The 13,400-nt window shown below is 33.3% G+C and overlaps 2 protein-coding genes across 2 annotated transcripts; one reads left to right on the top strand and one right to left on the bottom strand.

Moving 5' to 3' along the window:
- Positions 1 to 992: 992 nt before the first annotated feature.
- LOC108841525 (putative F-box/LRR-repeat protein At5g54820) lies at positions 993 to 2,676 on the top strand. Its single transcript, XM_018614287.2, has 3 exons — positions 993 to 1,514; positions 1,954 to 2,127; positions 2,232 to 2,676. The coding sequence occupies exons 1-3, from the start codon at positions 993 to 995 to the stop codon at positions 2,523 to 2,525; spliced, it is 990 nt and encodes a 329-aa protein (XP_018469789.1). The 3' UTR covers positions 2,526 to 2,676.
- Positions 2,677 to 10,674: 7,998 nt separating this feature from the next.
- LOC108842332 (cyclin-D3-1) lies at positions 10,675 to 12,654 on the bottom strand. Its single transcript, XM_018615207.2, has 4 exons — positions 11,861 to 12,654; positions 11,569 to 11,770; positions 11,351 to 11,481; positions 10,675 to 11,259 (listed from the first exon to the last, which is right to left on the bottom strand). Exons 1-4 carry the CDS (start codon positions 12,338 to 12,340, stop codon positions 10,963 to 10,965), a joined length of 1,110 nt encoding a protein of 369 aa, XP_018470709.1. The 5' UTR covers positions 12,341 to 12,654; the 3' UTR covers positions 10,675 to 10,962.
- Positions 12,655 to 13,400: the final 746 nt, after the last annotated feature.

The raw sequence follows: 13,400 nt of genomic DNA, 5'->3' as shown, positions 1-13,400 counted from the left end.
TTTTTTTTAATCTTCTGTGCCATTGAAAAATATGGATGCGCATCTATTCTTTTTTCACATTTTATTAAGTTCTTTCTTTCTTTCTTTAAATTTCAGTCTCTAATGTTAGATCGGCGTTTATTAAACGAACAGAGCTATAATACTAATTTTTATTCTTGGGCTTGGGATGTTTTTTATCCAATATACAAATTTTACTCCAATGTTTTATAGAATAATACATATTCTATTTTTATCATACATATATATGATATAGTAAATCTTTTTATACTTTAAATGGTTATTTGTTTTGTCAAATACTTGATTTGTTTAAGTGTTTCCATGTCCATTCACTTGTTTCTAGATTAGTTATTCCAGCTGTTCAAGTACAACAAATAAAGAAAAATATGTTAAGCAAGATTTTCTTTGTTAAGTTAAGAAAACATATATTGACTATAAATGGTTTTGCCAACAAATAAAGATATAAATAAAATATATATTGACTATATATTTGTCAAAATATGTATTTGTTTCTTGATTAGTTATTTGCTAACAGATAGAGAAAATATAGATATTGAGTATATATATATACTTCCACAAAACAAATAAATGGTTTTTTCTATATATTGACTATAATATACATTGTATTATCATTTGACATGTGTAATTAGATATGTTCTGATATAAATTAGTCCTTGTACCATTTTTTTTTTAAAAAAAAAACATCTTGTAATTATTTTGGTCTGTGGTAGATAAAATGTGTTTGCTCTTATTATTATGCTTAAAATATAACTAAATAATTATTAGCGTAAAATATCTATTTTAAAAACCCAAAGACAATAGTTAATAAGAAAAAGGTAAAATAAAGGTAAGAGTGTTTACACTATCATCACAAGCCAAAGATGTAGAAAACCATATAAATCTCTAGTGTTAAGATGATTGGCTTATTCATAGAAAACCATCTTCAACTGTGAATCTCGGTTTTTCATTCTTTTCTAAATCCTCACATATCCATCATGGTTTCAAGAACAAAACCAGACCTTTTGTCGAACTTACCTGATTGCCTTTTGGTTCTAATCATCTCTTTCTTGCCTTTCAAACAATCTGTACAAACGAGTGTTCTTGCTAAGCGATGGAGGAATCTTTGTCGTGAAACAACAAACCTCGTATTCAAAGAGTCTGAATTCATCAACCAATCTGTGGTCGATATAGAGACCAAGAAGTCTGAGAGAGCTTTGTTTGCGGGCGTTATGCATGAATGGATCTCGAGGTTTACTGGTAAAACCATCGAAAATTTTGAACTTTGTCTACCTGAACCAGTGGGTTTCGAGGCAGATATTATATCTTTAATCGAGTTTGCTGCCTCCAAACAAACCAAAAATCTAGTTCTTGATTTGTCAAGCCCTAATTCGAGAGAACCTGGTGCTATACATATAATAATGCTCGTGAAATTTCAAAACAATATATTGGATATCACTCGTCTTTTTTTCAATCTTATATATGTTAGGAACTTGACGATCTGCCCATTTCTTCTTGAGGTATGTAGTTTCACCCCTTTTTAATGTTTTTTTTTTTTTGAACTTTCCCCCTTTTAATGTTTTAAGATCCATAGTATCATTTATCAAAAAAAAATCCATAGTATCTATATTATAGATTTTTTTTTGTTTTGTTGTAACGTAGGACTTTATTGTAACCCTAGAAAAACTATTAACAGTGAGATGCTTCACGAGTTGAAAGTTTGAACTGTGAAAGAATCTTGAACGAAAGTGTTTAGAAAAAACATAGTGTGACATTCACTATAACTTCAAATAGTTTAGGCTTCTATGAAAATTTTGAATTATTCTAGGTAAAGTAGTAATGGTTCTCTAATGAAGAACTAGTAACAATGAAAATGTTGTAAATCTAAATTTCGCTCCACTAGATTAGATCAGTAATATTACCTTGGTTCTACTTATCATTTGTTTTTTTGGGAGGAAGATGATCCAAGACTGTGACGATCTTATGGAATTGCACGAACCGATGAAAACACAACATTTAGTGATTAAGACACATATGTACCCACATGAGTTCGCTGGAATGACTATATTTCTCAATAGCTGTCCGGAACTGGAATCTCTCACGTTCGATACGGATACTACTGGGCCTATCGTGGTAAGTTCGTTCTTTGTTTAATTATATACAATATTGCAATACAGATATAGCCTATAAAGGTCATTTTATTTGTTCAAACGCTTTATTTTAATTAGAGGTTGCAGAGACGTTCGCCGCCAATAGATCCAAAAACGTTTTGGCTCAACAACAAAACCTATGAGTGTTTGGAAAGGACACTTAAGGTTGTGAAAGTAAAAAACTTTCGTAGCAAGTCGAACGAGTTACATGTGTTGCAGTACCTGATCCGAACCGGACGTGTGATGGAACAGCTTGACCTTTATGAGGCTAAGGGACTGAACGATGATAAAAGGATGTTGGTACTGGCTGCAGCCGAGGAGATGCAGCAGATTGTGAAGAAATGTTCTAGGCATGTGCGAGTTACTCTACACAATGCTTGATCAATGAAGCATTTTCTAGATCTTCGAGTGGAAACTGGAACTTGATATTTGCTAGTTATATCTTCTTAATTAAATATTAAGGGTGGATGTTCCCCTTGTTTGCTTAGTTTGAGGTTTATTTGTTGTACTTGTTTGGTTTGGTTTGGTTTAATTTTAAGAACATTAATATTTCTTGTCTTTTTCATTGCCTTGGAAACTTTCTCCTTGCGTAGCTGCCGTTCCATATTATTTTGTCAAGGAAAATGTAGAACCATGTAGCTCCATTTTGCTGTGAAGACACACCATCTAAAACCATGTCGCTCCACTCTTTAAACCATGATTTTAGGCGATTGACTCACTTAGTGCCATTGCCTAAATGGGCTTGGTTTCAAAGCCTGAAAAGTGAGGTCGATGATGTAGTATAAAATTTGGTAGCAAGAGATGAATGGCTTAACAAGGCCACAAGGGACATGCTAGTGAATGCCATCTATTTTCCACAAAATAAAAAGAGTTATTTACTTATTTTTATAAAATATGGAAAAGGGGTAAAGGTAAATAGTATTGACACTATTGAGAGAAGATAAGAGGTGATGGGTCGATCTTAAAAAGTGGTAGCGGGAGAGAGAAGATACCCCCAAAATCTAAAGAACAAGACATCCTTTTGTAGTGATGACTGATGAGACATTCAAACCCATTTCATTAGTTAAATAAACTAATTTTAAAATTTAATACATTTTCGTTACTATGTCTTTGTCTTATTTAAAAGAATATTATGGAAAAGCTATCCCTTGCTTTCCTTTTATTTATTTTGTATTGTTTCGGTAACACTTCGAACTGATCTCGAATTCCCCATTGCGACTAATTTCTTACTCACATCTTGGTAGAATCATTTAATGATCCTCCCAATACTCACACTAACTCAATCAATTTGTAGAGTTTGTGTAAGTATATTCGAGTTTTGACTCGATATTGTTTCTATTTTCGTAGATGCAAGCTTTGATTAAACCCTGCAAACATGTTAAGTTTGATTCTAGTGGGACCAGTCGGATTGAATATAACCATCTAACATTTATCTGTTCAAAAACATACACTGTATTTGAAACGATACTATTTTAAGCAGCTATAATCATTTTAGTTTGAATTAGAGACACTCAATTCCTGTTTAAGAATAATACTAATCATAAAGTATAGGAGCATAAATCTCTACCGACAACCACGGACCACCTACAAACATATCGATTTTTTCAACATCAATCATTATATGTGCTTAATATAGTATAGTTGTCTCTCGAAAAACAACTTTAAAATCATTTAACAATATTTTTGGTCCAACATTCTTCCCTTTTATACTACAATTTAATTGGTTGTCAGAGTCTAAATGTTTGTAGATAATTCAGATAACCATTTTCATCTTTTAGGTAAGGCTAAGGTTTAGGTTTATGTTTAGGTTGCGTTTGCATATTTTCAATTAGTTTAGCAAAAAAAAAATATTTTGTCAATTAAATGCAAGATTAATTTATACATGTAACTGTTTATAAATGTATCAAAAAGTTTTAAAGATACATTTTTAATAGTTTTAAAGGTACATTTTTACAATTCTTAGGACATTATGCTTCACTTTTCGGTTTCTAAATAATAATAAATAGTAATAAAAAGGAAAGGTAAAATTCAATAAATATTCCAAGGACAAGGGTTGCGATGTTAGGTAAACAAGAAGTTGAAATCTTACAACACATGAAAGAAAAAAGTGAAAGGAAGCTCTAACTTTATTGAATATGTTAGCATAGTTTTGCTCATTCGCTTCCTCTGTCAAAATCCCGACATTTACTTGTTCAAGTTTCAAGTAATACGTACGTACGAATCAACAACCAGTCCATAATATACATTATACCTACATTCATCTCTTTTTTTTAATGAACCAACCAAAAACAAAAGTAAATTTTGAGCATAGGAAACATAAGATTCTGAGCCATAGTGAATCGTTTGTCCACGGATTTGGACAACATAAAATACATATCTCGTGAGTTTCATCTTTCTTCTCTGATATTTGTACCATATGATGATTACCTTTAGTCTAATACGACAATATGAAGACCAAAATCTCAATACATAGTATTCAACATCCGAAATAAGTCTTTGTTATATATAATATGATAAAAGGAAAAAATTATGATAAAAGGAAACAAACTGTGTCGTTTATAAAAGAAAACCTAAGTAACAACATAACTCGGCATGCATAGGGATCGATCTGATATATCCGATCATTTTATTTCTAAAATATATATGCTTAATGTAGAAGCTAACATATTGTTTATATGAATTAAATCTGTTTCATTACCTAAGTATAAATAATGTAATACCGTCATCTAGGTTTAATTCACACTGACTAATCTTAATGCTGTTTAGTGGATGATAACAAACTTTCTCCGTATCACTATAAATGGTATTTAAGGATTTCAATTTTGTTTCAAAATAAGTGATGTTCTTTTGGTTTTAGATAAAATTTAATGTAGTTTGAAAATTGTGATCAATTATAAAATACTGTTTTTTTTTACTGGTTGAATTAATTTAATTTAATGTTATTTTATATAATCGAGATAAAATACATAAAATTTTGTGTTTTTTAATCTTGGTGTAAAAAGTTTAAACACCTCTTAAAATAACGCAGAGGAAGTAAGTATATTTTTCTATAATATGCTTTATCGGCTGATCGTACGATTGGTCTAAAAAACTGCATTTAATTAGAGTGAACTGATCAGAACAATTTTCTTGAGAATGTATATGAAATTAATTTATCATATTGACTGCAACTAGCTACGTTCGAAATATTATATGGTCAAACAGAAACTGGTTTGTAGCTCCAATCGATAAGATCTTGCAAGAAAATAAAAGAGGAATTCGTCTGAGGAAAGTTTTGTATGTTTCTTAGTTTCCAAAAAAGAAAATTTGTATGTTTCTTGTTGTTTCATTCAGAAAACGTGAGACTGGATTTGGATTCATATATGAGATCGTGACCACTATTAAATGATATGAATACACAAATACCACATTGGATACCAGTTGAAACATTGGGTTGGTTATATAAGCAAATATTTCGTTGAACATTTCTCTTTCGATAAATAAAATAATTCAAACCCCATTTGATAGCTAACTATATATTTTTTTAAAAATATATATGGACTTCTTCTCGTTAAAAAAAATCTCATATATACTATAAGACACTGATTTTGTTCTTTTTTATAAATAGAAGACATAACATCATGAACATTAGTTGACTGTAGACAAAAATCTAGACATTTTAATTGTTTTAGCTTAGTGGTAAAGGAGTTCTGGCTGGAGCTTCTACTTTGGTTTCGATTTCGTTGGCCACCGGAACTAACGTTAAATCGCAAGAATACGTGAGTTACCGTCGGACTCAGGAAGATTAGTTTTGGACCTAGAAAACCTTTGGATCACCTCCTGATTAATAAAAAAAATCTAGACATTTTTTGCTCTCAATAAGGTCATTAATTTTTTTTTACCAAGTATAAGGTCGTTAATTTAATTAGAATTAAATGTAAATTCACTAGGGCATCATATCTTGATTTAAACTGGTCTAAACAACAAGCTCAAACTTATATACATACCGATATGTTAGGCAACTTGTATATCGTCATAGATAATAAATATGTGTCTGATATGCATGTATGCATAAGAAATATGGAGATAAAGCATATAATAATGTGAATCACGAAATAGAACAAGGGTTTGGGACCTGCAGTCTGAAGGAGAGGAGGGGCCATAGCGACAGGTTCTGAAATCGCTGCTCACACACCTCATTTTCATTTTCATATTCGTTTGGTCCTACTTAATTTTTTTTTGTCAACGGTCCTACTTAGTTTATGATCTTTATTTTACATTTTTTTAATTTTGATATCATTATTGCCATAATTTCTCAATTAATTACTAATCATTAGAGCACACACATTCATCCCATTTATTTCTAGTGATGCATCTTAATATTAATTTATTTATTCTACAGAGTCGGCTGATTTATTTTAGCTTTCTAATATATGTAGACTTTGACTAAGCTAGAAACTTATAGCCAAAATCTGTATAGTTCAGCTCGGACTGCTCGGAAGTTTTTGTGTGTTCCGGTTGAGAACAGTGCCGTGCCTACACATTTGGCGGTCTAAGGCTAATTTTCAAAAACATGGTTTTTTCACAAATAAATAATAATAATATAAATAATTAAAATTGTAAATATACTAGATACGTCTATTAGAAATGAATCTATTAAGAAGAATCAAACTAAAATGAAAGAACAAAAATATATAAACAATCGAGCTCCGTATAAATATATGTATACACTCATGAATTACTATAGTGTTTTGAAAACATGGGGCCCTAAATTTTGATGAAAAATGTGGAGGCCTGAGGCTGTTGCCTTTCTTGTATAGTGGTAAGCACGGTTCTGGTTGAGGACAGTGCCGTGCCTACACATTTGGCGGCCTAAGGCTAATTTTCAAAAATATGGTTTTTTCACAAATAAATAATAATAATATAAATAATTAAAATTGTAAATACACTAGATACGTCTATTAGAAATGAATCTATTAAGAAGAATCAAACTAAAATGAAAGAACAAAAATATATAAACAATCGAGCTCCGTATAAATATATGTATACACTCATGAATTACTATAGTGTTTTGAAAACATGGAGCCCTAAATTTTGATGAAAAATGTGGAGGCCTGAGGCTGTTGCCTTTCTTGTATAGTGGTAAGCACGGCTCTGGTTGAGGAAAAGGTATGGTATCGAAGTTTAGCAAATTTTAATATATGTTCACGTCACGTGTTACACCTATAAAATTGAGCGATGCATCTTTTGATTTATTTATCCGGCAATTAATACAACACTGTTTTATAGTTTACCAAATAAATTGACCGTTCGGTTTTATTTTCTACTATTTTCATCTCATGTAGAGATTATGGACAGTATCTTTGTGGGGACATGATGTCGCTAATATTGAAAATCAAGAGGATACGAGATCGGATTTTCCCAATTTATATATTCCATTAAAATATGTATAGAATCTATTTATTTTCGTTGAATATTTTGTGTTGTTTAATTTGCATGTAAATTTATGAAAATCAAATGCGTTTGGTTTGTATTTTATTGTAAATTATGGAATGACGTACGCTACATTAAAAATTACACCATGTGATGACGCCACTAAGTAATTTTGAATGTCGCTTTCGATAAAAATATTATTTTAAAAGTAATTTTGAATGTCACTAAATACATAGGTTAATGCATTAATATTATTAAAACCCCAATTCTAATCCCATATATTGACTGTTGAGGTAATTCAAAAGTGCATACATATACGTATATATATGATATGTTCATATGAGAATATAATTTGTTTATTTTCATTGCATCAATATAACCTTTTTTTTGTTTTACTTACGGCATTGCACCAATGATTACTTTGTTTTAACCATCATGGACTTTGCAGCTGTCAGCAGATTCAAAGACTAAAGTTTTTGAATGCGCTCTTGTCACTTTTTGTATTTTGTTCTCTGCTGCCCTTTTCATCCCACTTCCTTGTTCCGAAGCTAATCATATCCTCATTTTTCAATGCATGTGATCTTTGTCAACAAACCTTGACTAGTAAATACTTCTGCACACTTATTATATTGTTGTAAAGTAAAAATAGTTATGATAGTATCAATTCAATCAAATGGTCAAAACGGAGAGTAACTCAACGCACTCGTAATGACTTCTTCTAACATATCTCAAAACGACGTGGGTTCTTTATATGCGTAAGCGTCGAAATTATTTGAATAGCTTACACTTCATCAGTCGATGATTGCATGTGGCAAACCAATAAAATTGTTTTTCCGTATTGCTTCAAGTTTGAATCTAACAATATATATAGCAGAGAAGTTTATATTATCTTATCAATTTATGGTCTTGCGATTGAAATCATTAGTCTATAATAATGACTCTCACAATATGCAAATAGTAACAGCATTGGACGTTAAAGTTATGCACATGGTCTATGTAAACTGCACTTAAGAGTTAAGATCAAGGACTACTCGACTAAAAATCCTTCTCCCACTTGACTTCATTCTTCTTATGATTTATCTAAATACTTAATTAATCCGAAACTTTTGACAAAGGAATGTTAATCATATGCAGTTCTGTAACAACTTTGTTATTGCCTTATTGGAACATCCCCCGTATGCCACTTCGACCATACAAATGATACAACCACGTTCTCTTTCACTTGTAAATACAATAAAAGGAAAAGGAAGAACGGAAGTAAAAAGGAATATAACCCGGACCTCGTAGTCCAGTGGTACACCCCAGGCTTCGGTCACTGAGGGGCAACCCGAGTTCGACTCGCAGGGAGGAGAGGCGTGTCCAGGGCCTTAAACGGTACAGACACAGGCTGGCGCCGGACCTAGGTGGGTGGGTCCCGAAGGGGTCAACCACCTGGTTAATCAAAAAAAAAAAAAAAAAAAAAAAGGAATAAACTAAGGTCAAAAGAAGAAACATTTGACATATAAAAGGTCACAAAGCCCTAGAGAATGACAATATTGTTCTAGAATTATTGTTGTGTGGGGACACATTGACCTCTTTGCCCTTTTCTCCATGTTGGGTGCAAGCTGTTTTCCTTTCCCCCCATTATTTACCATTTCATTTTCAAACAAACCGATACGATACAAGTAACTCGACCATTTTCTTCAATAAAAGCATCGTTTTCAGTAACTACCTACTAATAAAAGATACAAAATTAGAAGCTGATGAAGAACAGATTCACACATATATTTGATTGGAAGGAGCTAAGGAGGGAGAGAATTATTCAATCGAGAAGAATGCTTGCATGTATATATAAAAACATAAAGAAAATTACAAATAACGTAACTTCACTTCTATTCGTATTATTTTTTATTTCAGAAAAAGATAATTTATGGCAAGTCATTATATGGTTCACGAGATGCGTATGGTACAATGATATTGATGGCTTACCTTAAAGAGCAGAAGACCAATGGAAGAGACAAAAAAAAAGACAGAAACACACATTCTCCACAACAATTTAATTATTTTTAAAATTTATATAGAAGACAATTACCACAGACTTTTTTGGTCTCCCATTTTGAAAATCTCCCGCTTTGCACATACATAAAATGACACATGAATTCTCGCCTTTCATTAAGTTTAGTATCGTCATCGATACGTAATCTATATGGGTGTACCGTGTATCTTTTGCTCAAAACAATATTTAAACGTCTACGTATCATAGCATAACATAAACGATAGGAGTTGATATGTTTTTGATGACGAGTGGCTGAGCATTAAGAAACGACATACACTAATTAAAGATTTTTCTCTCTTTTTGACAATGAAATTAATTTTAAAAAAAAAAGAGAAAGGAGAAAATCCGTGCCACACGTGAATAAAGTAGAGAATTAATACTCGTTTTTATTGAAAAAGTTCAAAGAGAAAATAAAAATAAAATTGGAAATGAAAAAGTGAAAAGTAGTAGAGAAGATTTCACTACATAGAGCTTGACGAAACTTGATAAACATAAATAAATAAAAATTGAGTGATACAAATGAAGTATCATAATATGTATAAGCAATTCGTTTTATCTTTTTTTTTTTGTTTGGGCAAGCAATTCGTTGTGTCATATATAAGAATTTACCTTAACATGGTTAATATGTTTGGGTTAGTTGATACGCGCGCCTCGTGCACGTAGAGCAGATTTCAATTTGAGAAGACATTTTAGCAAGAAAATCTAAAGCAATTATTGTGTTGCGTTTTCTTTTCTTGTCATCTGATGTTATATTTACATTCCAAAGAAAACATACAATTATTGTGTAGCTTTTCTCAAATTTTGTTATCTCTTCTCAATTTTGAAATTATTATTATTTCATGTACGAAAGCGATAATATTTAAAGACTCACCCAAAAAAGCAATACCTGGCTCTTCTCACCAAGTCAAAGCCTAAAACCGATAAATCCTTCGTTTTCAATCATAAACACAACAATCGCATTCCATGATAAACATTCATATTTAAGATTTTGACATCTCGTTTATATAACTTGTATTATGCACCTTCTGGACTAAAAACTGTACTGAAATAAATGGCTGAGTTTAAAGAATTATTTGTTCCTAATTAACTTAAAACACATTTAATATTAATAACACCGGAGATTGAGGCACAAAGATTGCAAAAGCCTCAAAATTTACGCAAAATACTAGTATTATTTCTATACTCTGCATCACATCCCATGCAGTCAAATGTCATGAATACCCTTCACACATGACAGAGCAAAGTAAGGGTATTCCCGACATTTCGTACATGCAACGTTCCACTTAATACAAAGATTGTTCTAAAATTTTAAGGACTTGTAATAATAATACTAAACGCAAAAACCCGTAAGAACAGAACACGAGCTCCGAATCACGGAGTGGCTACGATTGCCCATGGAAGATGCAAAACTGGTTTCTCCTTCTGCGTCTCTTGATCCACTCTCATCTTCTTCAACGGAGGCTGCGAAGAAGATGGTGGATCGCACGAACTCGCTGACCACCACGAATCATTCGAGCTTTCGTCGCTATTGAAAGGGTTTGAATCGATCACGCAGCTCGGTGAATCGCCGCCACTCTTGCGTTTCCGGGAAGATTGGGTTTCGATCTGTAAACCGATGCGGTTCAATGGTAATTGGAGGATGAGTTCGTAGCAAGGTTTCACCTTTTCCTGTGAATGCACGAAAGCTGTTCGTTAAAATGCCTAAGTGAAACAGAGCAAACAGAGTTTCTACTAGTTGAATGGTTATTAAGAAGCTGACCTTTGTTATGTTAAGGACACCGAGGAGTTTGGTTTGGTATGAGAGAGGGTCAAAGGGCTCAACTTGCTCTATAATTCGCATCATGGTAGCTGCGGCAACAACTGATGGGAGGTAGCCGACAAATCTTGAATCTGACAAAAGCACGAGAATGTGAGATAACTCAGATTTCAGAAGCTGATAAAACGAAATGGGGTTTGTAGTTTTGTCGTTTTACGAACCGGAGATTACAGAGAGGATGAGACGGTGGCAGCTGTTGAGGAAATCCCAGTGAGCATTGTTCTTAAGCCCCAGTCTTCTGATGACGTGGTCTAGAAACGAAAGTGGAGTAATGAGATGCATCTTCCATTGGAGAGTAGACAGAATCAGCAGCTCCATTCTTTGTATGGTTTTTGCCTCAAACACATACTTTGTCTCCTCCACCTACAAAACAAAAAAAAAACAGAGAAACTGAGAAGACGAGGACAAAAGAGCGAAACTTTAAGGGAGATGATGGCAAGTGTCATCATTTACTTGAAAGTCTAGAAGAAGAGGGACATGGGTTTCTTCGACTTTGGCAGCTAGAGAGAGGCAAGCAACAGAAACGAGCTGAAGCATCCAGGGTTTGTCTCTCTGTAAGCTGTAGCTACAGATGAACTTGTCGAGATAAGTTATGGCTAAGACAGCTGCCAAAGTAGAGAACCCATAACGAGAGTTAACTCTCAGAATCCAACCCACGGCTTCTTTTCGATCCGTGGCGAGATAAACATCATTGACACAGCTGAGTCCTTGTTCTTCTTCTTTGGTGAAGAGTGTGACCAGATCTTCATCTTCCCAGAACAAATCTTGCTGCAGAAGAACCAATGGAGAAGTAGAACCAGAAGAAGAAGAAGAAGAAAAGGAAGAGTTTTCTTCAACTTCATCTTCTTCGTCTTCCCATTTCTCTTCTTCGCAGTAGAGAGCATCAAGAAGAATCTGTTCTTCTCTACTTTCTTCCTCCTTTGGTATCGCCATTGTTAGGATAGACTCAAGAATGAGGAAGAAAGATCTTCTCTTTATCTTCTGTATCGTTTGGTTTTTCTCTTTTAGTTGTTGGTGGTGGCTCAGGGCATTACACAGAAGAAGATAAGGTGATAGGGAGAAAATATATCGGAGAGAGGCTCATCTTCCTGTCCCCCGTCTATCACCACTCTACGGAGGCGTGCAGGGTTTAGCTGTAGCAAGCTACGAAAGAGAGGCTAGAGAGAGATAGAGAGAAGAAAAGCTGGAGAAGTGGGAAGGAGAGTGAGAAGAAGGGAGATTGATTTATGAGTGAGGAGAACGCGAGTTGGTTTTCACGTTTGTCTTTTCCACTCGCGCAATTTTATTATTTGTTTATTTTCTGAGCATTAAATGTGTCGTTTCTTTTTCTATTCTCGTTATTTTTTGATAATTTATTTTTCTGTTTTTTCCACTTTACCTACTTTTACTCAGTGGAGTAGAGATCGAGAAACCAAAGTGCAGTAGAATCTGTCGGGTAATTAACCAAATTCTAAAAACCCTTTTTGCCGATTGTCAACAACGTATGTAGATAGACATTGACCAATTCAATTAGTATTACTAGTGCGATGATTAGCTGCTGGGAACAAGAGGGAGTTTAAGGTAATTATTTGGCAAGATAATTAGAGAAAGATGGCTTAATATAAAAAGATCCAAACTTCTAAAATGAGTTTCATTGACCAATCGCAACAATTATGCTACAATTTGCAAAGGCCAACAACGGCAAAGAGGGGAGATAGAAGAAATACAAAAAAAATTCGTCAACAAATTTTAGGAATAGCAAAATACTAGTATCATCTATACATGATAACCACTTTTCATCAATTCTCAACGCCGGAGTTTTAGTATGGAGGTGGCGGGTATTGTCCTGGATAGGGACCTAGAAACAAGAAAAATATTAGAGGTCTTGACACTAAAAATGTTACAAGAAACACACTCACATTCACATGTATATTACAGCATCTAAACACAAATATCCATGTACCTTGTGGGGTAATATGGTGATGGTTGAGGAGGATACGGAGGAGGAGGGTAA

Source organism: Raphanus sativus, unplaced genomic scaffold (genome assembly GCF_000801105.2).
Source record: "Raphanus sativus cultivar WK10039 unplaced genomic scaffold, ASM80110v3 Scaffold0184, whole genome shotgun sequence".
NCBI classification, from domain to species: domain Eukaryota; kingdom Viridiplantae; phylum Streptophyta; class Magnoliopsida; order Brassicales; family Brassicaceae; genus Raphanus; species Raphanus sativus.
The sequence above is the reverse complement of the archived record's forward strand: the minus strand, read 5'-3'. Positions and strand labels throughout refer to the sequence as shown.

Excerpts from the sequence above, each read along its gene's own strand:
- LOC108841525 (XM_018614287.2), top strand. The coding sequence starts at position 993 with ATGGTTTCAAGAACAAAACCAGACCTTTTGTCGAACTTACCTGATTGC. Across the intron at positions 1,515-1,953 it reads TCTGCCCATTTCTTCTTGAG|ATGATCCAAGACTGTGACGA; the intron begins GTATGTAGTTTC and ends TTTGGGAGGAAG. Across the intron at positions 2,128-2,231 it reads ATACTACTGGGCCTATCGTG|AGACGTTCGCCGCCAATAGA; the intron begins GTAAGTTCGTTC and ends TAGAGGTTGCAG.
- LOC108842332 (XM_018615207.2), bottom strand. The coding sequence starts at position 12,340 with ATGGCGATACCAAAGGAGGAAGAAAGTAGAGAAGAACAGATTCTTCTT. Across the intron at positions 11,771-11,860 it reads CTCTTCTTCTAGACTTTCAA|GTGGAGGAGACAAAGTATGT; the intron begins GTAAATGATGAC and ends TTTGTTTTGTAG. Across the intron at positions 11,482-11,568 it reads CATCCTCTCTGTAATCTCCG|ATTCAAGATTTGTCGGCTAC; the intron begins GTTCGTAAAACG and ends TGCTTTTGTCAG.